This window comes from Indicator indicator, chromosome 16 (assembly GCF_027791375.1).
Source record: "Indicator indicator isolate 239-I01 chromosome 16, UM_Iind_1.1, whole genome shotgun sequence".
Taxonomy (NCBI): Eukaryota; Metazoa; Chordata; class Aves; order Piciformes; family Indicatoridae; genus Indicator; species Indicator indicator.
The window spans coordinates 2,265,333-2,288,218 of NC_072025.1; the positions used below are offsets into that span (position 1 = coordinate 2,265,333).

The 22,886-nt window shown below is 48.5% G+C and overlaps 1 protein-coding gene across 1 annotated transcript in view; it reads left to right on the top strand.

Annotated features, from left to right (window-relative positions):
- The window catches only part of NEO1 (neogenin 1), a 303,704-nt gene that overhangs the window by 242,984 nt on the left and 37,834 nt on the right, over positions 1-22,886 (top strand). The window contains exons 11-17 of the mRNA XM_054387898.1: positions 5,147-5,285; positions 10,909-10,958; positions 12,783-12,927; positions 14,040-14,150; positions 18,185-18,379; positions 19,021-19,116; positions 20,509-20,732. Of these exons, the coding sequence (XP_054243873.1) occupies positions 5,147-5,285; positions 10,909-10,958; positions 12,783-12,927; positions 14,040-14,150; positions 18,185-18,379; positions 19,021-19,116; positions 20,509-20,732 (960 nt within the window). The remainder of the gene's footprint in view (positions 1-5,146; positions 5,286-10,908; positions 10,959-12,782; positions 12,928-14,039; positions 14,151-18,184; positions 18,380-19,020; positions 19,117-20,508; positions 20,733-22,886) is intronic.

A 22,886-nucleotide genomic window follows, 5' to 3' on the forward strand; every position in this document is an offset into this window, starting at 1 on the left:
AAGATCAGGATCAGGATCAGAGTTTGTGTCCACCTGGGAAACTCTTGCAGCTAGATCTGCCTGATGGTTGTGTTGTTGTTCCTCAGTAGCTTTGCTCTTAGGAATGTGAGCATCGATGTGTCTCACTTTCACTGGGATTCTCTCAATGCGAGCAGCAATGTCTTGCCACAGATCTGCAGCCCAGATTGGCTTTCCTTTCCTCTGCCAGCCATTCTTCTTCCAGTCTTTCAGCCAACCCCACAAGGCATTGGCTACCATCCACGAGTCGGTGTAGAGATAAAGCTTTGGCCATCTCTCACGTTCAGCTACGTTAAGAGCTAGCTGGACAGCTTTTACCTCTGCAAATTGACTGGATTCTCCTTCTCCATCTCTCGCTTCTGCAACTCTGCGCGTTGGACTCCACACTGCAGATTTCCATCTCCGCTTGTTCCCAACCAGACGACAGGAACCGTCTGTGAACAAAGCATATCTCTTTTCATCATCAGACAGATCACTGTAAGGAGGAGCTTCCTCTGCACGAGTTACTCTCTCCTCTGGAGGTTTTGCACAGCTTGTGCCTTCTGGCCAGTTTGTGATCACCTCCACCAAACCAGGCCTTTCGAGATTTCCCATTCGAGCTCTCTGTGTTATCAGAGCCATCCACTTAGACCAGGTAGCATCTGTTGCATGATGTGGTGAAGAACCTTTGCCTTTGAACATCCAATTCAGAACTGGCAATCTAGGAGCTAGAAGAAGTTGTGACTCAGTTCCAATCACTTCAGAAGCAGCTTTCACTCCTTCATAAGCAGCTAAAATCTCTTTCTCTGTTGGAGTGTAGTTTGCCTCTGAGCCTCTGTAGCCACGACCCCAGAAACCAAGAGGACGTCCTCGTGTCTCCCCTGGAGCTCTTTGCCATAAGCACCAGGTTGGACCATTGTCACTCGCGGCCGTGTACAGAATGTTCTTAATGTCTGGACCAGTTCGGACAGGTCCCAGACCCATCGCTTGGACTACCTCTCGCTTGATCTGGTCAAAGGCTGCTTGTTGCTCAGGACCCCATTGGAAACTGTTTCTCTTTCGAGTCACATCATATAGAGGTTTCACAATCTGACTGTATCCAGGAATGTGCAGTCTCCAAAATCCCACTGTGCCTAAGAAACGCAGAGTTTCTTTCTTGTTGATGGGATTTGCCGTGGTGGAGACTCTGTTTATCACATCCATTGGGATGTGATGGCGACCATCTTGCCACCGCACTCCCAGAAACTGGATTTCTCTGGCAGGTCCTTTCACCTTGTCTCGCTTGATAGCCAAACCAGCTTGCAAGAGAATGTCAATGATTTTGTTACCTTTCTCGAAGACTTCTTCAGCAGTCTCACCCCAGACGATGATGTCATCGATGAACTGAATGTGTTCTGGAGCTCCACCTTTCTCCAAAGCATCATGGATCACTGCATGGCAGATGGTTGAACTGTGAATCCACCCCTGGGGCAAACGATTGAATGTGTACTGAATGCCTCTCCAGGTGAAAGCAAACTGAGGCCTGCATTCCTCTGCTATGGGAATAGAGAAGAAAGCATTAGCAATGTCTATGGTAGCATACCATTTGGCCTGCTTGGATTCCAGCTCATATTGGAGTTCCATCATGTCTGGTACAGCTGCACTCATGGGTGGAGTTACTTCATTCAAGGCACGGAAATCAACTGTCAGACGCCACTCTCCATTCTGCTTTCGCACAGGCCAGATTGGACTGTTGAAAGGTGAATGAGTTTTGCTGATGACCTTCTGACTCTCCAACTGACGAATCAAGTTTTGAATGGGCACCAAAGAGTCACGGTTGGTTCTGTATTGTCTGTGATGCACAGTTTGAGAAGCAACCGGCAGCTTTACATCCTCTATCTCATGTTGTCCCACAACTGCAGATTCATCTGAAAGCTCAGGTCTAATGGACAACTTCAATTTTCCTCCATCAATTTCTACAGTTGCTATTCCAAAAGCCCATTTGTAACCCTTAGGGTCTTTAAAACGCCCTTCTCTCAGAAAATCAATTCCCAAAATACAAGGTGCATTAGGACCTGTTACAATAGTATGTTTCTTCCACTGCTTCCCAGTTAAACTTATGTCAACCTCTATCTTAAACAACTCTTGAGATCCACCAGTGACTCCCTGAATAGTTATAGATTCTCCCCCTTGATAATTTGATGGTATGATGGTGCACTGAGCTCCTGTGTCAACCAAGGCCCTGTACTTCTGAAATCTTGAAGTGCCAGGCCACTGGATGTACACATCCAAGTAGATTCTGTTATCTCCATTATCCCTTACCTCCCCCTGGCGGAAGGCAGGGCACCCCTAATGGTGGGGATTACCTCCACATGTACAGCTGGCACAACGTCCAGCACCAGAATTAGGATCACTGTTGGAGCTATCAGAGTTGTTCTGGGAAACTGAGGAAGCGACAGCTACCCTCCTGGTATTGCTACCTCGGGATCTGCCCCTCTGCAGCTCCCGTAACCTCTTGAAAAGATCAGAAGTTGGTTGACCATCCCATCTGTTCATGTTCTCACCAAACTGATCACGCAGAGTTATCCAGATACTGCCACGTGATTGCCTCTGCTGTCTGTTTTGGTTTGACCTATTCTGGAATGGCCTTCTTGGAGCACGTCTGTTCCTAACAGCTGAAACTTGTATCCATCTGGAGGAAGAGGAATCAGAATCATCCCCCTTCATCAAGTTGGATATGGAGGTTTTAAGTTCCTCCTTCAGCTCTTTCATGCAATTCTCAATCTTTCTTTCAATGGCTGAAACCAAAGAAGTATGTGCGCGACTATCCTCCAACTGCCTCATTTGGTCAGTGAAATGGCCAACAGTAGGAGGTGCTCCACCATAATTTCTTGCCACAATTCTGCTTGCCATAATAGTAGCATAATTAGGAGGAGCAAGCTTAATGAGCTTTTTGGCAAGGCCTGTTCCAACAGGAATTTCATCAGGATTCAGAGTCTTATGATCTCCATACATTATTTCTCTCACAGCAAACTCTCTCAGACGCTTGATTCCCTCAGCTATTGTGGTCCAAGGCTTAGGGTTCCATGGTAAATCATCTCTGCTGGGGTACCTCAGCGAGACTGCCAGTAGGAGGCGTGCCCACAGAGAAACTTTACCAATGCACTTGCCTAGGTGCCTGTCTATGCCTGTATCCTTTGAGAGCATCCCCAACTGAGAGGCCGACTTGTCGCCTACCACCAATGCTGGGGCTCCCATATCAAAACACCTGGCTAGCCAAGACAGGACTGGCTCATTATCTTCTCTGATGTAATCCTTCCTCACATGTCTAATTTCCTGTCTGGGTGCATTAGCTGACTGTATGTCATCCTCATCATCCTCATCATCATCATCATCATCCTGAGGTCGCTGTCCCCATAATCCTGTTGTAATCCTCCGTTGAATTTCCTTGAGTTCAGAGGCTCTGCCAGCAGTTGCTAATCTACCAGGGTCTACATCCTGACCTACATCTCCATCATCCATGTGGGGTCTCAAGAGGTCTGCCAAAGTTTTAAGGATAACCCTCTCTTCCTCACCAGAAGGATCTTTCTTAACAGAGGGACCCTGAGTAGAAGGACCCTCATCTCCATCTGCACCATCTCCTGCAGCATCTGCATCTCTTCCTGTAGCTCCTTTACGCTTTCTGCTTACAGTGGCCACCAAATTTACTGGATTGGTTTTCATATTCACAGCAGAGTTGGAAGAGCAAGTAGCCTTATGTCTTTCTTGACACAGTGCTATCAGTAGCCATATGATTATTCCAAGAAGCAACAAAATTCAGAGTAGCACAAGATGTCTAAGGTACCAAAGAACCTCTGTAGCTGTAAGAGGAGTAACAAACTCAAATGTGTCTGCTAGCACATCCATAGTTGAGTTACCATATCTTCTCAGCCCAATAAGACCACAACAGAATTCAACAGCATTCAGTAACTTGTTCTTAACCCAAAGAAATGACTTATATGCCACATATCTCACAATCTTGTCTATCATGCAGGAAACAGCCCATCTATAGACAGAGGAAATAAAGTTACTCGAAATCCAAAACAGCTTCATTTTGCTTCCTAATCTGAGCAGGAATAAATCAAACAAGCAATCGAGCCCCACGTTGGGCGCCAAAAATAAAAAGTGTGTCAGTGTGAGCTGAAATTCCCCCCCCAGCAACAAGTAACCAGGCTAGCCCAGTCTGGAAGCAAATGAAGGCTGTATTTACAAGCAGAGTCTAAAATCTACGATGAAATGCAATGAATATGGACAAATATACAAAATTCACAACATTCACAAATATATACAATCAACAGAAAAGCACAACCAATCTCCCTTTGCTTCCCCCCAAGGGACCCTCCCAAAGGAGCCTCTCTCTCCCAGGAGCTTCCCCCCAGACCCCCCTGGACAGAGAAGCAGAGTTAGTTAAGCAGAAAGTTGTTAACTTAGCTGCCAAGGTCAGTGTGTTATCTTCAGCCAGAAGAGAAGAAGAAACAGCAGCCAGACAGCCCAGCAACTGCCCCCACTGCCGAACGCAGAATGTGCAGAGTGCCTACTTTGTTTTGGGTAATAGTTCTTAAACATTTCTATCTATCCAATGGAAGTGTTTAGAACAATCAGTATTGTGCTTTCTTACACCCAATAGTGACTTATTTACACTCTTTCACTTTCTCTGTTCTGAACTTTGCAAGGAAAAATTAAAAAGACAGTTTCAAACCATCACAGTCTCTTCTCCTAAGTAATTAGGAATAGGATGAGAAGAAATAGCCTGAAATTGTGCCATGGGAGGGTTAGGTTGAAGATGAGGAAAGATTTCTTTGTTTCAAGAGTGGTCAGGGATTGACACAGGCTGCCCAGGGATGTGGTGGAGGCCCCACCCCTGGAGGTGTTCCAGAAAGGTGTAGCCATGGCACTTGGGAACATGGTTTAGTGGGCATGGTAGCTGGGTTACAGTTGGACTCGATGATCTTGGAGCTCTTTTCCAAGCTTAATGACTCCATGATTCTCTGGTCTAAGCTGTGGGTTTGATCTGCGGGTGCCTCAGAGGGGTGTTTGCACTTTGACTAGGACTCTACTGAAGTTGAGACATCTCTCATAGTAGCAAACCTGGTTCTGACCTTGACTGGCATGTGTGTTGCTTCCTGGGCAGGACGTTGACGTGGGAGGGCTCTCCTACACCATCAGTGGCTTAAAGAAGTACACAGAGTACAGCTTCCGAGTGGTGGCTTACAATAAGCACGGCCCTGGAGTCTCCACCCAAGACGTCGTGGTCCGGACCCTCTCTGACGGTGAGCAGCCTTGCTCCAGTTTATTTGTTGGAACAAGAATCCCCCTGATAATTCCCTTGCAGTCGATTTTGAACCAGACTTCTGCAGGTTTTTGTTCATTGTTGCCCTGTTTTATTAATAATGTGCTTGTTGCCTGTGGCCATAATGTGGTGAAAGGTTCCCTGGAGGCTTTCCAAATAGGATGGAGGAAAATTCCTCTACCTGCAAAAGTAGCTGGGGTTGTGATTAGGGAACAATAGCCTCCTTCATTTCAACATCAGGAGTTTATTTCATGGGTTACTGAGTCTATTAAGTATTAAGAGCAGACAGAAAAACAGCAATATTGAATGCAACAGCTCCCAAGCATTTTTATTTTTTATTTTTTAGGTTCTGTAATGAACCAACTTTTGCTTTTGGAGTGTTTTCATTTTAATTGTGCTCATATGGGCAACTGTGGCATGGCTGTGTTAGGACTGCAGCACAGACACTGTTAAATCAATTGCACCTGATAATGAAAGCAGGATGTGGTAATAAAGAGCAAATGTAGGTATCTGAACAGCTGCAGAAGGATGAAAGTTAATGTTAGCTTCTGCTTGTTATGGAGAAGTTTCTTTGTGTGTAAGGGCAGGCAGAGCAAAAGCGAGCCTAGCCTGGTAGCCTCTCCGCAGGAGGGACCACAAGCAGAACAGACAAGCAGAGAGGAGTCTTGTCCCAGATTCTGTGTCCAAAGCCTATTCCCAGGGGACTTCTTGGCTCTGCAATGGTTTCTGTGTGTTTACCAAGTCCACTTCTCTGCCATGAAACCCTGTCAGCATCCTCTTTAACCTACATCAACTTTCATCATCCAGAAGCTCTGCAAACAAATGACCTGGGAAAAATCCTCCTTTTTTTTGCCTGTTTTGAACCTGCTCTGTGTTAGTGTCTTTTGCTGCTGATATCCAGAACTGCCTGAAGCAGTGAATAATCACTTTCCCACTCCTCATTTTAGAGACCTTTGCTGCTTTCTCCCTCGTTCCTCTTTCCCAGACTCCAAAGTCACAGCAGTGTAGCTTGGTTTAAGCAGACAGAAAGGTGTTTTACCCCAAAGGAGTGAAATAAAAACACACAGAATTGGAGGTTGGATAGAAATACTATTTATATATACAGAAATACAAAAGGTATTCAGGAGGAAAAAAGGAATATATACACAAACAGAATCAGTTTGGGCCAAGCTTCCCAGCTGAGCCACCCAGGCCAAGCCTCCCAAAATCTCCCCCCCACACAAAACCTCAGCAGGCCCAGAGAAGGCCAAGCTGCCCCCCCTCAACCTGTAACACAGTGCTAAGACATTTCTCTTTTGGAAGCTGTTTCAGCCTTCAGGGCCCTTTCCTGAACTTCTCTCTAGGTTTATTTTCTCCTGTTGAGGCAGAGGGGACTGAAAAGGCATCAAAGTTAGAAGTATGTAACTACAAGAGTGTGACTCCCATTTTTGGGCTCATTCTGACCACTGAGGTGACATTTTTGGGTATACAGATCTTGGTGGAATTGGTCTGCTTAGAGACATCATTTTACAAGCAGAATAAGGATCATTTTTCCTATGTGTGTAACTTTATCCACCATGAGTTTCACTGTCACTTGACTATCCCGGGGCAAAATGTCCTGAGGTCTTTCTGCAGTTCTTTACCGTCAGATCTTGTCTGTACTAACATTTCATAGCATTGTAGAATAGTTCAGGTTAGAAGAGACCTTAAAGATCATCCAGTTCCAACCCCCTGCCATGGGCAGGGACACCTCCCACTAGAGCAGGTTGCTCAAGGCCTCATCCAGCCTGGCTTGGAACACTTCCAGGCTTGGAGCATCCACTTCTCTAGGCAACCTGTTCCAGTGTCTCACCACTCTCATGGAGAAGAATTTCTTCCTAATGTCTCATCTAAATTGAGCTTCTGCCAGTCTGAAGCCATTGCCCCTCATCCTGTCACTACATGTTGCCTTATCACTCATCACTCTGTTGAGCAACAGGAGTCCACAGCAGAGCTCCACAGGTCATGTCCCACCACTGACCTACCTTCTCTTTCCTTGAACCAGTTGCTTTCTCAGGCAAGGATTTCTCTCCTGTTCCCTATTTGCTTTGCTTCTTAAGAGCTCTTCAGCAGGTTTGCAATGCAGGACTTCCCTTTAAAATGTGGCAATCAGGTATTATTACTCTGTGGAGTATTATTACTCCATCCATGGAGTATCATAGAATCAGCCAGGTTGGAAGAGACCTCCAAGATCATCCAGTCCAACCTATCACCCAGCCCTATCCAATCAACCAGACCATGGCACTAAGTGCCTCATCCAGGCTTCTCTTGAACATCTCCAGGGATGGTGACTCCACCACCTCCCTGGGCAGCACATCCCAATGGCAAATCTCTCTCTCTGTGAAGAACTTCCTCCTAATACCCAGCTGAGTATTAGTATTTCATCCATGGAGTATTATAGCTTCATCCGTGGAGCATTACTACTCCTTCCATGGAGAATTCCTACTCAATCCATGAATTTCAAGCTTTTCCGTACCTTCAGTTTATTTGCCTACTACAAGTTTCTGCCTTACTACTAGGAGTTTCTCAAATGGAGCTCCTTTTAAATACTGGCATCAAATTTGTCACTTCCCAGTATCAAGGTAACTTGTGAAAGGTTATGTACAAGCCATGCAACCATTTGATTCCTAAGTTCCTTGAGCAGTCCTGGATGAAAGGCATCTAATGCTGGCAACATGCTGCTGTTCGTGTGTCTGACCCTTCCATAAGCTCTCATATTGATGTTTGAGATTGAGAGCTCCTCCAGCTCCCTTGTAAAGGGTCTCATGGAAACCTCTCCTCTCCTGTCTCCTCAGCACAAATGCAAAGCAGATCCCTGAGTGCCCTGTTTCTGTTGTTCCCTGACCATGTGCTGACTCCACAATTTCTCTCAGGTCTACCAGCTCCTGATTTGTTTGAGGAAGAACTTATTGTTACTTGTAATGTCATTTCAAGTCCTCCTCAAGTTCTTTCTGGCCCAACTTGACATTTAACTTATTGAAATTTATTCTCTAAAGCTTTCTAAAGGATGTCGTCTGGCTTCTTGCAATCCTATACCCCTGCTGCTTAACCATCTTCTCCTCCCCCTTCAGTCTCTCAGATTTTGCACATGAATGATGCACCTTTTCACCTTGTGTTTTCTGATTGTGCTGTCTCTAAGCAATCTCACTTTTTTCCTGCAGGGATTTCTTTCTAAGCTTCTTTGAGCTTCTATTTTAAAAGCTGCTGCATTTTCACCTAGGTTTTTGCTCCTAATCTGTTACGGTGGCTTGTTGAAGGATATCTCTTCAGGTATTAGCATTTGAAGCAAGGTTTCTGTGCTGCTCAAAGGGATTGCTTCTCTTCTCATGGTCTCCCTGATCTATAAGAATCAATTGTGTCTAACAGCTAGACTTGTAATCCCTGCATCTCACAGAATCACACAATGGTAGGGGCTGGAAGGGACCTCCAGAGACCATTGAGTCCAATGCCCCCTGCCAGAGCAGGATCACCTAGGCCAGATAACACAGGAACACACACAAACACACAGAAAACAGCCAGTTGGAAGAGACCTCCAAGATCATCCAGTCCAAGCTTTGACCCAGCACTGAAGGGTCATCACTAAACCATGTCCCATCTCCATGATGGGTCATGAAAGTCTCCAGAGGAGACTCCACAACCTCTCTGGGCAGCCTGCTGCAGGGCTCCAGCACCCTCACAGTGAAGAAGTGTCTCCTCATGTTGAGGTGGAATCTCCTGTGTTCCAACTTGTACCCATTGTTCCTTGTCCTATCACTGGACACCACTGAAAGGAGCCTGGCACCTTCGTCTTGACACCCACCCCTCAGGTATTTGTAGACACTGATGAGGTCCCCTCTCAGCCCTCTTCTCTCCAGACTAAACAGCCCCAGGGCTCTCAGCCTTTCTTCATAGCAGAGATGTTCAAGTACTGCAGCCATCCTGATACCTCTCTTTTGGACTCTCTGCAGTATATCCCTGTCTCTCTTGAGCTGGGGAGGGCATTTCCTTTACCCCAGTGTGCCTTTTACTACCAAGCTGCTTAGAGCTATGCACACAGGAGGGTTTTCTTAGGCTGTGGCTGGTGTGATTTAATTGGAAAATGCATTTTTCAGGCCAGAACAATCTTTTCCCCCTGTTGTGTTACTCCTCTGTCCTTGTGCTCTAGGGGAGCTTCCTCCTTCTGTCAGGGGACCCTTACCTGTGCCTTTGAGATAACATTTGTGAGGCTGAAGGAAGGGCAGTGATGAGGACTCCCTTGGTCTGGGCTTCTCTCTTAGGTTACTTGTTTGTCTAATGGAGTTTCACTCTCATGACTAGCAAAACACTACAGCTGGGAATGAACTAACAGAGAGTGGAAGTTCAAAGGCAGAAAGTGGCTCTGAGATGTGCTTCACCTCTTCAGCAGCACAGAGATGTGTTGACTCTGAGGGTTTCCTGTTATGGGAAATCAGAAGAAAAAACATGGCTAAAATTCTTCCCCAGGAGGGTGGTGAGACACTGGAACAGGTTGCCAAGGGAGGTGGTGGAAGCCTGAACCCTGGAGGTTTTTAAGGCCAGGCTGGATGTGGCTGTGAGCAACCTGCTGTAGTGTGAGGTGTCCCTGCCCATGGCAGGGGGGTTGGGACTGGCTGATCCTTGAGGTCCCTTCCAGCCCTGACAGTTCTGTGATCCTATAACATAGGAGGGGATTCTGCCCCTCTTCTCTGCTCTGCTGAGACCCCACCTGCAGCACTCCTTCCAGCTCTGGTGCCTCCAGCACAAGAAGGACCTGGAGCTGTTGGAGAAGGTGCAGAAGAGGCCACAAAGATGATCAGAGGGATGGAGAACCTCACCTATGGGTACAGGCTGAAAGAGTTGGGACTGTTCAGCCTGGAGAAGAGAAGGCTTCAGGGAGACTTCAGAGCAGCCTTCCAGTACCTGAAAGGGACTATTAGAGAGCTGGGGAGGGACTTTTCAGGAGGGCTTGGAGTGACAGGACAAGGGACAATGACTTTGAGCTGGTAAAGGGAAGATTGAGGATGGGGATCGGGAAGAAATTCTTTCCAGGGAGGGTGAGGAGAGACTGGAACAGGTTGCCCAGGAAGGTCATGGATGCCTCCTCCCTGGAGGTGTTTTAGGCCAGGTTGGATGAGGCCTTGAGCAAGCTGGGCTGGTGGGAGATGTCCCTGCCCATGGCAGCAGGGGGGTTGGACTAGGTGATGTTGAAGGTCCCTTCCAACCCAACCAATTCTATCAGTCTGTGAATAAAGTTCAGATGTGGGCTCCTGGAATCAAATATCTAAATTGAAAATTTGATTTGGAAAAGTACTGGCTGTGATCTCTTCTCTTGGAGGTTATGAGAAGGACCTTTTGATCTGAACCATTCTTTCCTTAGATACCTGTGTAAGAGCCTGAACAAAAAGTGAGTTTGTGATGAAAATAGACAAACCTCCAAAGCCAGGCACTGTAGGTCATAAAGTATCTCAGGTGGAATTTTGTAGCTATTTCATGTCCTGTCTTAAACCAGACTGGTTTTCATTTCCACCATGGATGGTAGCAGGGAGTAGTTGTGTATGGAAATGAAGTGTTTGGAAATCCTGGAGTTGTAATTCCTTCAATCTTTGCAGTCCCCAGTGCTCCGCCGCAGAATCTGACGCTGGAGGTCCGGAATTCCAAGGTAAGATGCTGAGAATTTCCTGTCCCTCATGGGGAAATGAAAGCTTGGTGGGTCTTAGATCAACCAGACCATAGAGCTGCTTTGGGTCTTTCTTCTGCCACACTGCTTTTCAGCTGTTTGTGTGTGAGTTGCCCAGGAGGAGAATATCTGAACGTGGGGCTTGAAGCGTTTGAAACTGCAGTCTAGTTGTGGCTTGTCCACAACGGAGTGAAGACAGTGACAGTGCACCAAAGCATGGAGGCTGATTGTGAGGGAGGCTGAACCAGGGACAGCAGCACAGCTTGAATGTGTTCCTGCTGTTCAGCTGTTGCGTACACACACTTTTGTACTGTCCTGGGCACTTCAGGAGAGGCAATGATGGACTTAGTCAGTAGGAGGGTAGTGATTCTGATTAGAGAGTTGGTTTATAAAAGCCTTTTTTGAAAGCTCTTTCCCAAATGCTGCCTGTGTTATTAAAAACAAATCACTTCCTGTACAGTTCAGGCAACTTGGACCCTTCAGTACAAACACCAGTTTGTAAAGCTGGATCGACAAGGAAACCCTACCTGAAGATAACCTGGAGAAAGTGAAAGGCAAACCCAAGGGGCCATTAGTGAAATTGGAATCAGAAGGTCTGATGGGATTGAGGCAGCTGGAGCTGACCTTCTCCAGGCATGTGTTTGACCTGGGCTGCTGCTGAATTAGAGAGGATCCATGGCCAGCGTTGAGGAGCTTCAACAAGGCCAAGTGCTAGGTTCTGCACTTGGCTTACAACAACCCCAAGCACTGCTGCTGGCTTGGGGCAGTGTGGCTGGAAAGCTGCTGGCAGAAAGGGAGCTGGGGGTGCTAATGGACAAGCAGCTGAAGAGGAGCCAGCAGTGTGCCCAGGTGGCCAAGAAAGCCAAAGGCATCCTGGCTGGGATCAGCAATGCTGTGTCCAGCAGGAGCAGGGAGGGGATTGTCCCCTGGGACTCAGCTCTGGTGAGGCCACACCTTTGGCCAGATTTGGGCATCTCAATACAAGAGAGATGTGGAGGTGCTGGAGCCAGGGCAGAGGAGGGCAAGGAAGCTGTGAAGGGCCTGGAGAATAAATCTGATGAAGAGCAACTGAAGGAGCTGGGGATGGTTAGTGTGAAGAAGAGGAGGCTGAGAGGAGACCTCATTGCTGTCTACAACTCCCTGAAAGGAGGTTGTGGAGAGGTTGGTGCTGGTCTCTTCTCACAGGGAATTAGTGATAGAACAAGAGGGGATGGCCTCAAGCTGCAACTGGGCAGGTTTAGACTGAACAGTAGGAAGAATTTGTTCACAGTAAGAGTGTAAGTAAGTGTGGTCAGGGATTGGAGGAGGCTGCCCAGGGAGGTGGTGGAGTCGCCAACCCTGGATGTCTTTAAAGGTGGTTTGGATGTGGTGCTGGGTGATATGGTTTAGGGGTGAACCTTGCAGAGTAGGGTTCTGGGTTGGACTTGGTGATCCTGAGGGTGTTTTCCAACCTGAACATTTCTGTGGTTCTGTGATTCTGTGGCTCTGTGGCTCTCTGATTCTGTGGCTCTCTGGTTCTGTGGCTCTGTGGTTCTGTGGCTCTGTGGTTCTGTGACTCTGTGACTGATTCTGTGACTGTGGTTCTGTGACTGTGACTCTGTGACTTTGTGACTCTGTGACTGGTTCTGTGACTCTGTGGTTCTGTGACTCTGAGATTCCATGGGTTTTGCTTTCCACATCAGGCCTGTGGTCCGCTCTGAGCAATGGGAGTCCTTTCTGTAGGCACGTCTGTCTGTCTGCTCTTCAGTGCAGTACTGGCACTGCATGAGAGGTAATGGCTTTGTCCCAACCTTCTGCCTTCCCCAGAGCATCATGCTGCACTGGCAGCCTCCTCCTGCAGGGACCCACAGCGGGCAGATCACCGGCTACAAGATTCGCTACCGGAAAGTGTCGCGCAAGAGCGACGTGACGGAGAGCATCGGCGGCACCCAGCTCTTCCAGCTCATCGAAGGTCAGCCCCTGTCTGCAGGCAGCTCTCAGCAGAAGGGGGTTGGGGTGCTTGCAGTGACATCTTGATGTGGGGTTGTTGCCTTGGAAGGCTAAAATGAAAGCACTTAAAATGAGTGCTTGCAGGCTGGTGGGGGAACCAAGATCTGGCAACCTGTTTTCTAGCCTTGATTTTACCATTGGTTTGCTAAGTGGACTGGAAGAGTCCTTGTCAAACCCTTCAAAGAGCACAGGGCTTGCAAGGAGATGATCCTTAGGTCCTTGTGCCTGCCCAAGTGCCAGAAGTACATGTGTGGAAAAGGATGCCAAGGAAATGGGCTGTGGCTGGGTGTCTGGCATATGGTCCTGTTGGCCTGTGGACATAACCTGCTTACTGCAGAGGGTGTTGGACTAGATGACCCTTGGAGGTCCCTTCCCACCCAGACCATTCTGTGATCGTGTGTGCTCTGCCTCACAATGCTCATCTCAGAGCCCCATAAATGACCTACCTGGGGCATGTGGGCAATTATCCCACCTAGTTTCACTGACCATCAACCTTTGTCCTTTTTTCTGGAGTGAATGGAATGGATCCCTTCTTTACTCTATGCATTTAAGAAATGGATCCAGTGATCAGAGGGCTGGAGACATCTCCCCTGTGGGGACAGGCTGAGAGACTTGGGGCTGTTAAGTGTGGAGAAGAGAAGGTTCCATGGAGACCTTAGAGCAGCCTTCCAGTACCTGAAGGGGGCTACAGGAGAGCCGAGGAGGGACTTTTGACAAGAGCTTGGAATGGCAGGATGAGAGGGAATAGCTTTGAGCTGGAAGAGGGGAGATTGAGACTGGAGATTAGGAAGAAATTCTTTCCAGTGATGGTGGGGAGACAACTGGAACAGGTTGCCCAGGGAGGTTGTGGATGCCTGCACCCTGGAGGTGTTGAAGGCCAGGTTGGATGAGGCCTTGAGAATCTGGTCTAGTGGGGTCAGTTTCCTTCCCAGAGCTGCACTGTGGTAGTGGCTGCTCAGGTGGCCATGGTGGGGTGAAAGGCTTCTAGAACCTGTGTTTGAACTAGAAACTGTGATTGCTGCACTGCCAGCTGGAATTCCAGTGCTGATACCTGGGATGCTCTTTGTCTCTTAGGTCTGGAACGAGGTACGGAGTACAGCTTCCGAGTAGCTGCCTTGACTGTGAACGGGACCGGACCAGCTACCGACTGGGTGTCAGCAGAGACCTTTGAGAGTGACCTGGATGGTAAGATCAGAAGTGTGAATGGCTTTCTGACCTCAAAACCAGTACAATTCCTGGGCAGGGCACAGAAAAGTCTGGTGGCCTCTTTTAAAGGCAAACCTGATTCTCTTCTGTTGTTTTTACTGTATGCTAATTGTACTTTATTTGTGATGAAGTGGAATGAATATCTGCTTTAATGTTAAATTGTTACCAAGTCAAGTAGGTTGCCCAGGGAGGTCATGGATGCCCCTCCCTGGAGGTGTTCAAGGCCAGGCTGGTCAAGGCCTTGAGCAGCCTGGTCTAAAGGTGTCCCTCCAGAGCCCATGCTTCAGTCTTTACCTTGGGCAAAGCTGATCATCAATGTTTGTCCTCTCCTTGCTTTCTCTCTGTGGCTTAATGCAGAACAGCACCCACCCAGTGTTAACACCACAGAGCTCGGGTTTGGAGTTAGTTAAAATGACTTTTTTTGAGTTGAAACAACTTTGCTCTGGGGGTCTGTTTCACTCTAAGTGGGCAGGACACAACCTTGGAGCGCTGGTTCCCCAGGCTGAGGTAGAGCTCAGTGAATGGGCAGCACTTACAGAAGGCAGTAAAGATGTGCTTGGTGTTTGGATGAGAGTTTGCCAGAGGAGAGCACTAGGATTAAATTCAAGCAGGGCAGAGGGAGAAAAAAAGAGCCCTTTCCTTCTGGGTTGAATTGATTGGTGACTCAGATTGGAATGTGGCAGGGCTTGCAGGAAATCTACCTTCTTGCAGTGCTTTGTGAAGAATAAAGTCATAAAACCTCACAATTTAGACAATGGCATCCAGATAATCTCATGTGTGAGATACTGGGGGGTGTGCATGCTGGAAAGAAAAGGTGGATTTGGGGCTTCTCTTTCTTCAGTAAGCTCACATGGATAGTACCACACAGATGTAGTCACAGCTAATCTTCAGCACAGAGTCACAGAACGGTTTGGGTTGGAAGGGACCTCCTAAGGTCATCCAGTCCAACCCCTCTGCAGACAGCAGGGACATCCTCCACTAGATCAGGTTGCCCAGAGCCATATCCAGCCTCACCATGAATATCTCCAGGGATGGGGCCCAAACCACCTCCCTGGGCAACCTGTTGCAGTGTTCCAGCAGCCTCCTGCTGCAGAACTTGTTCCTCACATCCAATCTCAATCTGCTCTGCTCTCATTTCAAACCATTGTCCCTGGTCCTGTCCCTGCAGGCCTTTGGGAACAGTCCCTCTGCAGCCTGTTTGGAGCCCTTCAGGTACTGGAAGGCCTCTATTAGGTCTCCCCAGCGTCTTCTCTCCTCCAGGCTGAACTTTCCAGGTTCAGACATGGAAGGTGTAATTTCTTTTCATTCAATGGCTGCTTTTTGAATTTAAATAGCAAACAATTCACCTTCCAGTGCCATCAGTGTGCTTGTGGGAGCCAGCCAGTGGCAGTTCAGTGCTAGCAAGGCTGTGTCATTTTGCAGGTCCCACTAGGACTGTGTGAGCAGGAGATGCTGAACAGCTGCACAAAGCTTATCCCCAGTGCACCAACTCTGCATGGTTCAAAATGTCATCTCCTGCACTGCAGCTCTGTAGCTTTCCTGTATTTAAGAGTTGTGAACTTTAAGTGATCAGCTGGAGAGCAGGAACTCCCTGGGCTAGCAGGCCAGTGGCAGATTATGATCCAAAGAATCCTGTTGTGGTGCTTTATGCAGTGTTTTCAGGCAAATGCAGCATGTTTCATTCAAATGAAATCCCTGCAGGAAAGCAGGACTCAGGGACCTGATTTTATTTCAGAGTGAAGAAGAACTCAGCTTATTATTGCCCAGAGTTATTGATAATCTGCCAGCAGACAGCAGGCTCCAGTGGGCTGAGGGAAGGACTTGGTTAATTTGGGGGAAGTTAAAACAAAGATCTGGTGTAGGTGCAGTTGTGCTCTTAGATTGCTTTCACGTTCTAAGCAACAGTGGGGAGGAAACCTTTCAGTAGAAATATGAGGAGAAACTTCTTTGGTGTGAGTGTTGCCAGAGCCCTGGTCCAGGCTGTCCAGAGAGATTGTGGAGTCTCCTTCTCTGCAGAGATTCCAAACCCACCTGGATGGGATCCCAGGCATCCTGCTGTGGGTGACCCTGCTGGAGCAGGGGGTTGGACTGGATGATGTCCAGAGGTCCTCACCACCCTCTACCATTCTATGGTTTTGTGAGTTAGTTGTAGAAGTCCCATCCCTGAGAGCATAGCAGGTCAGACTGGAATGGACTCTGAGCACCCTGATCTAGTCGAGGATGTCCCTGCTGACTGGGACCAGGGATGACCTTTGGAGGTCCCTTCTGGCCCAGACCATTCTATGATTCTGTGTAGAAGGGTTGAACTAGATGACCTTTAAGGATCCTTCCTACCCAACACTTTCAATGATTCTATGATTACAGTGACACATTGTGGAAGTTCTTCTGTTACTAAGGATCCATGTTCCATCTCTGTTGGGCTGTGGTGGGATCTGTATTGCTCCTGGCAGTAGGGTCTGAGCACTTGACATGGAGTCATTGAATGTTTTCTGTTCTTGTGGCACATTTGTGTGATGCCTGCATGTACTTTGTGGGTTCTATTAAAGATTCACGAGGATTTGGGTCCACCGAGATACTTGAGTGGGCTGGAGCATCCCTCATATGAAGGAAGGCTGAGGGAGCTGGGGCTCTTCAGCTTGGAGAAGAGGCTGAGGGGGGATCTTATGAATGCTTACAAATACCTTTGGGTGTCAGGAGGATGGGAACAGACTGTTCTCAGTGGTCCCCAGTGACAGGACAAGAGGTACTGGGCAGAAACTTTAACATAGGAAGTTCCATCTAAACATGAGAAGGAAATTCTTGACTTTGAGGGGGTGGCAGAGCACTGGAGCAGGCTGCCCAGAGAGGTGGTGGAGTTTCCTTCTCCAGAGACTTGCAAGACCTACTTGAGTGTGTTCCTGTGTGATCTGCTTCAGGTGATCCTGCTCTGGCACAGGGTTGGACTCAATGACTTTTCAAGGCCCCTTGCCATGCTGTGATTTCAACAGCGACAAGCGTAGGACACATCAGAAGGAACTTGTGCAGCACATGCTGTTTACTGGCATCTCTTAGAGTTACTGAGTTCCAGAAAGACCTTAGGAACCTTTATTCCATCATCAGGATGTTTTCAATATAATGATTTTCATTCTCAGAAGTAAGTAAAGTGATGGAACTAAAAGTAGCTAAAAGTGGCTTTGTGGAGGGGAGGGACCTGAGAAATTGAAAAACGACAAACATGCACAAACATCAAGAGTCTGCCTTGAGGCAGATCTGATACTTCTCTTGCTGTCCTTTCTGCTCCAGAGAGGATCTGTCAAGATCCATCAGTGTACAAAACCATGCACATTGGCTTCTCTTGGTTGGAGTTCTTTGCTCTCTCTTGTAGAGTAAAGCCCTCTCCTTTGGGGCCTACTCACAGAATCACAGAATCAACCAGGTTGGAAAAGACCTCAGAGATCATCCAGTCCAACACCTCCTGACAACTCAACCCTGGCTCCAAGTGCCACATCCAAGCTTGTTTTGAACACTTCCAGGGACAGTGACTCCACCACCTCCCTGGGCAGCACATCCCATGGCCAATTACTCTTCCTGGGAAGAACTTTCTCCTCACCTCAAGCCTAAATTTTCCCTGCACAGATCAAGACTGTGTCTTCTTGTTCTGGTGCTGGTTGCTTGGGAGAAGAGCCCAACCCCCACCTGGCTACAACCTCCTTTCAAGGGAGTTGTAGACAGCAATGTGGTCTCCCCTGAGCCTCCTCTTCTCCAGGCTGAACACCCCCAGCTCCCTCAGCCTCTCCTCACAGGGCTTGTGCACAAGACCTCTCCCCAGCCTCGTTGTCCTCCTCTGGAGACGTTCAAGAATCTCAATGTCCCTTTTAAACTGAGAAGCCCAGAACTGGACACAGTACTCAAGGTGTGGTCTCAGTCCAGGCCCAGAGCAGAAGCACTACCTTTGACCTTCCTAGCTGGTAGATCTTCGTGTTATGACCATTGTTTAAGAGCAATCCCTTAAATCCACCCTTTTCCTTCCTCAGAAACTCGGGTTCCTGAAGTTCCAAGCTCCCTGCACGTCCGGCCACTCGTCACCAGCATTGTGGTGAGCTGGACCCCACCCGAGAACCAGAACATCGTGGTGAGAGGCTATGCCATAGGCTATGGCATTGGCAGCCCTCATGCCCAGACCATCAAGGTGGACTACAAGCAGAGGTACTACACCATTGAAAACTTAGGTGAGTGAATGGACAGCAGTGGCTGGCCTTTACCTTTCATTTGTTTTCTCATTATGGTATTACATGGAACTGTTGGAGAGACTCCAGAGGATGGCCACAAAGATTATCTGAGGGTTGGAGCATCTCTGCTATGAGGACAGGCTGAAAGAACTGGAGCTGTTCAGCCTGGAGAAGAGAGAGACTCCAGGGGGACCTTAGAGCTGCATTCCAAATGCCTGAAGGGATCCTACAGGAAGACTGGGGAGGGGCTCTTCGGAAGGGTTTGGAGTGATAGGACGAGGGTCAATGGTTTGAAACTGGAGCAGGGGAGATTTAGGTTGGACATCAGGAGGAAGTTCTGTACAGTGAGAGTGGGGAGACACTGGAGCAGGTTGCCCAGGGATGTGGTTGAGACCCTGTCCTTGGAGACATTAAAAATCAAATTTGAATGTGCCCTCAGCAACCTGCTCTGGTTGGAGGTATCCCTGCTGACTGCAGGGTGGGGGTGAACGAGGTGACCTTTGAGGGTCCCTTCCAACCCGATGCCTTCTGTGATTAATAACTAATTTTGATGAAAAAGTAAATCACTGACCAATGTGAAGAAATGGAAAACAGGCTTCACTAACATCTCGCCCTCAAAAGATTTTTTTTTTCCCCTTTAGACCCCAGCTCCCACTATGTGATAACCCTGAAAGCCTTTAACAACGTCGGTGAAGGAATCCCTCTGTACGAGAGCGCCGTGACCAGACCCCACTCAGGTAAAGGCCAGGGGCTGCTCTCAGCTTCTGCAAGCCCTTAACACGTGGAGCAGTGGAGAATGTGATGACATGGCCTGCAAGGGTCCTGTCCTACAGTGGCATCGAGAGCACTCCACTTCTCCAGCTGCTTGGCCTTGCTCTTGTGGTGATTGCCTGGCATGTTTCAGTGGTTTGTTTACCCACCTAGAATTATTCCATTTGTCACTCACAAAGCTCAGCTACTTGCAGATGTTCTTACTCAAAGTTACTGTCAGGTCAGCTCCTTGTCTGGGTGCAGGTCTAAAGACAGGGCCCTTCCCTTCTGCCTTATGGACAGATTAGATCTTTTTACCTCTTTCACATTAAGATTTTGAGCAAGTTGCCTCCATTTTCTGTGCCTACATCTCCCTCTGCTCTTACACTAAACAATTTCCTGGCATTTTAGGAGTTCTGAACCTTGTAATGGATTAATACCAGATGTTAAGCAGAGAAATGTGTTTGCCAGCGAGCTCTTCTTGTGCTGTGGCTCACTGTGCTCCCTCCTAGGCTGCTGAGAGGACTCAGTTAAGTGTAGATGTCCACACTTCTGTTTGTTTTAGTCTTCTGAAGAGCAGGAATTGGTAGAGATTTTACAGAGTGCAGAGGACATTGCAATTGTAGTTTCCTCTTACTGCAGAGCTGTGTGGCGCTTGGAACTTGATTGCCCTTATGAGCCTTTAAAAGGTGTTGGGAGTTCCTGGTGGCTTTTATGAAGAGGCATGTTCTCCTCACGAAGAAGTCCAGCTCTTTGCCCTCCTTCTTGTTTCCTAGAAGAGGTATCAATGGGCAGTCTGAGGCAAACAAAGACCAAATTAAACTTCCTGCATGTTTGGGCTTCTCAGGTTGAGTGCAGTGAGCACTGATGTGGTGAGGTGGATCTACTGGCATGAAGCTTGAGGAGGGTAGGTTTAGACTGGAGATTAGGAAAAAATTCTTTCCAGTGAGGGTGGGGAGACACTGGAACAGGTTACCCAGGGAGGTTGTGGATGCCTCCTCCCTGGAGGTGTTTTAGGCCAGGTTGGATGAGGCCTTGAGCAGCCTGGGCTGGTGGGAGGTGTCCCTGCCCATGGCAGGGGGGTTGGAACTGGATGATCTCGAAGGTCCCTTCCAACCCAACCCATTCTGTGCTTCTATGTTGTTGTCTTACTGTCTTAAAAAGGTAACACAATGCAAGAGTGATTTTGTTGGCCAGTCTGATGTCACCTATTAACTCTGGCTTTTCTCTCTTTTTCTCCATCTCTCACCTTTCATTCCATTGCACTACCCTGCATTCCCCCTTTTTTTTTTTGTTTGTTTGTTTCTTTTTTTTTTGTTCCCATTAAATTGCCACCTTCTCCCTTTTTTTTTTAATGATGATGCCCATCGATTCCCTAGACGCTTCCGAGGTTGATTTGTTTGTTATTAATGCTCCATACACTCCAGTGCCAGATCCTTCTCCCATGATGCCACCAGTGGGAGTTCAGGCTTCCATCCTGAGCCACGACACCATCCGGATCACTTGGGCAGACAACTCTCTGCCGAAGAACCAGAAGATCACGGACGCTCGCTACTACACCGTGCGCTGGAAAACCAACATCCCTGCAAACACCAAGTACAAGGTACTGCACCCTCCACAGCCACAGCCTGCCTGCCTCCCTGCAGCCACAAGAAAGGTCATGCTCAAGTGAAGGTTGGGTGAACTTGCTCGAGCAACAAGGCTGGGGAGGGGTCTGGAGCACAAGCCCGGTGAGGAGAGGCTGAGGGAGTTGTTTAGCCTGGAGAAGAGGAGGCTCAGGGGAGACCTTACTGCTCTCTACAACTACCTGATTGAGTTCATCATCAGTAAGTCTGCAGGTGACACCAAGTTAGGAGCAGGAGTCCATCTCTTGGAGGGTAGGAGGGCCCTGCAGAGGGACCTGGCCAGGCTGGCTGGGTGAGGAGAGGCCAATGGGATGAGATTGAACAAGGCTAAGGGCAGGGTTCTGCACTTTGGCCACAACAACCCCAAGCAGCACTACAGGCTGGGGACAGAGTGGCTGAGAGCAGCCAGGCAGAAAGGGACCTGGGGGTGCTGGGTGATGGTGGCTGAACATGAGCCAGCAGTGTGCCCAGGTGGCCAGGAGAGCCAGTGGCATCCTGGCCTGGATCAGGAATAGTGTGGCCAGCAGGACAAGGGAGGTTATTCTGCCCTGTACTCAGCTCTGGTCAGGCCACTCCTGGAGTCCTGTGTCCAGTTCTGGGCCCCTCAGTTCAGGAGAGATGTTGTCCAGAGAAGGGCAAGGAAGCTGGGGAGGGGTCTGGAGCACAGCCCTGTGAGGAGAGGCTGAGGGAGCTGGGGGTGTTCAGCCTGGAGAAGAGGAGGCTCAGGGCAGACCTCATTGCTGTCTACAGCTCCCTGAAGGGAGGTTGTAGCCAGGTGGGGGTTGGGCTCTGCTCCCAGGCAAGCAGCAGCAGAAGGAGGGGACACAGTCTCAAGCTGTGCCAGGGGAGGTCTAGGCTGGGGATTAGGAGGAAGTTCTTCCCAGAGAGAGATTTGCCATTGGGATGTGCTGCCCAGGGAGGTGGTGGAGTCACTGTCCCTGGAGATGTTCAAGAGAAGCCTGGATGAGGCACTTAGTGCCATGGTCTGGTTGATTGGCTAGGGCTGGGGGATAGGTTGGACTGGAGGAACTTGGAGGTCTCTTCCAGCCTGGCTGATTCTATGATTCTACCTGAAAGGAGGTTGGAGCCAGGTGAGGGTTGGTCTCTTCTCCCAGGCAACTAGTGACAAAACAAGAGGACACAGTCTGAAGCTGCACCAGGGGAGGTTTTGGCCTGGATGGTAGGAAAAAATTCTTCACAGAAAGAGTGGTTGGCCATTGGGATGGGCTGCCTGGGGAGGTGGGGCAGTCACCCTCCCTGGAAGTGTTTAAAAACAGACTGGATTGAGGCCCTCAGTGCCATGGGTTAGTTGATCAGATGGTGTTGGGTGATAGGTTGGACTTGATGATCTCAAAGGTCTCTTCCAGCCTGCTTAATTCTGTGATTCAATGAAAGCTGAGAGTAAAGCCAACTGCTTAGAGGTGTGCTCAGGTGTATGTGGGTGCCTGGACCAAGTTCACATCAGTACTGCTCAGTTAAAGCATCACTTCAAAGGTTCTGCTGGATCCTTTAGGTTGGATGTCAGAAGAAACTTCTTCCCTGAAAGGACTCTTAACATTGGAACAGGTTTCCCAGGGAGGTGGTTGAATCCCCATCCCTGGCGGTGTTTTCCAGAGGCAGAGATGTGGTGCTGAGGGCCATGGTTTAGCAGCAGCCTTGGTGGAGTTAGAGAGTGGTTGTTCTCTATGATCTTAAAGGGCTTTTCCAGTAGACTCAATGCTACCATTCAGTGGAAAGATTTGATTTGGTGTTTTTGCTGCCACACACACAGTTCTCAGCCATAACTCTACACTAAGAGCAGAGACTGCACAGGTTGCACAAAGAAAGTTTTTAGAAGGGAATGCAGGTAAAGGGTCTGGAGAACAGGTCTGGTGAGGAGCAGCTGAGGAAACTGGGGGTGTTCAGTCTGGAGAAAAGGAGGCTCAGGGGAGACCTCATTGCTCTCTACAACTACCTGAAAGGAGGTTAGAGCCAGGTGGGGATCGGGCTCTTCTCCTTAGTGTCAGGTGATAGAATGAGAGAAAATGGCTTCAGGTTGCACCAGGGGAGGTTTAGGTTGAACATCAGAAGAAACTTCTTCTCTGAAAGGGCTCTTAAGACTGGAAGAGGTTCCCTAGGGAGGTGGTTGGATC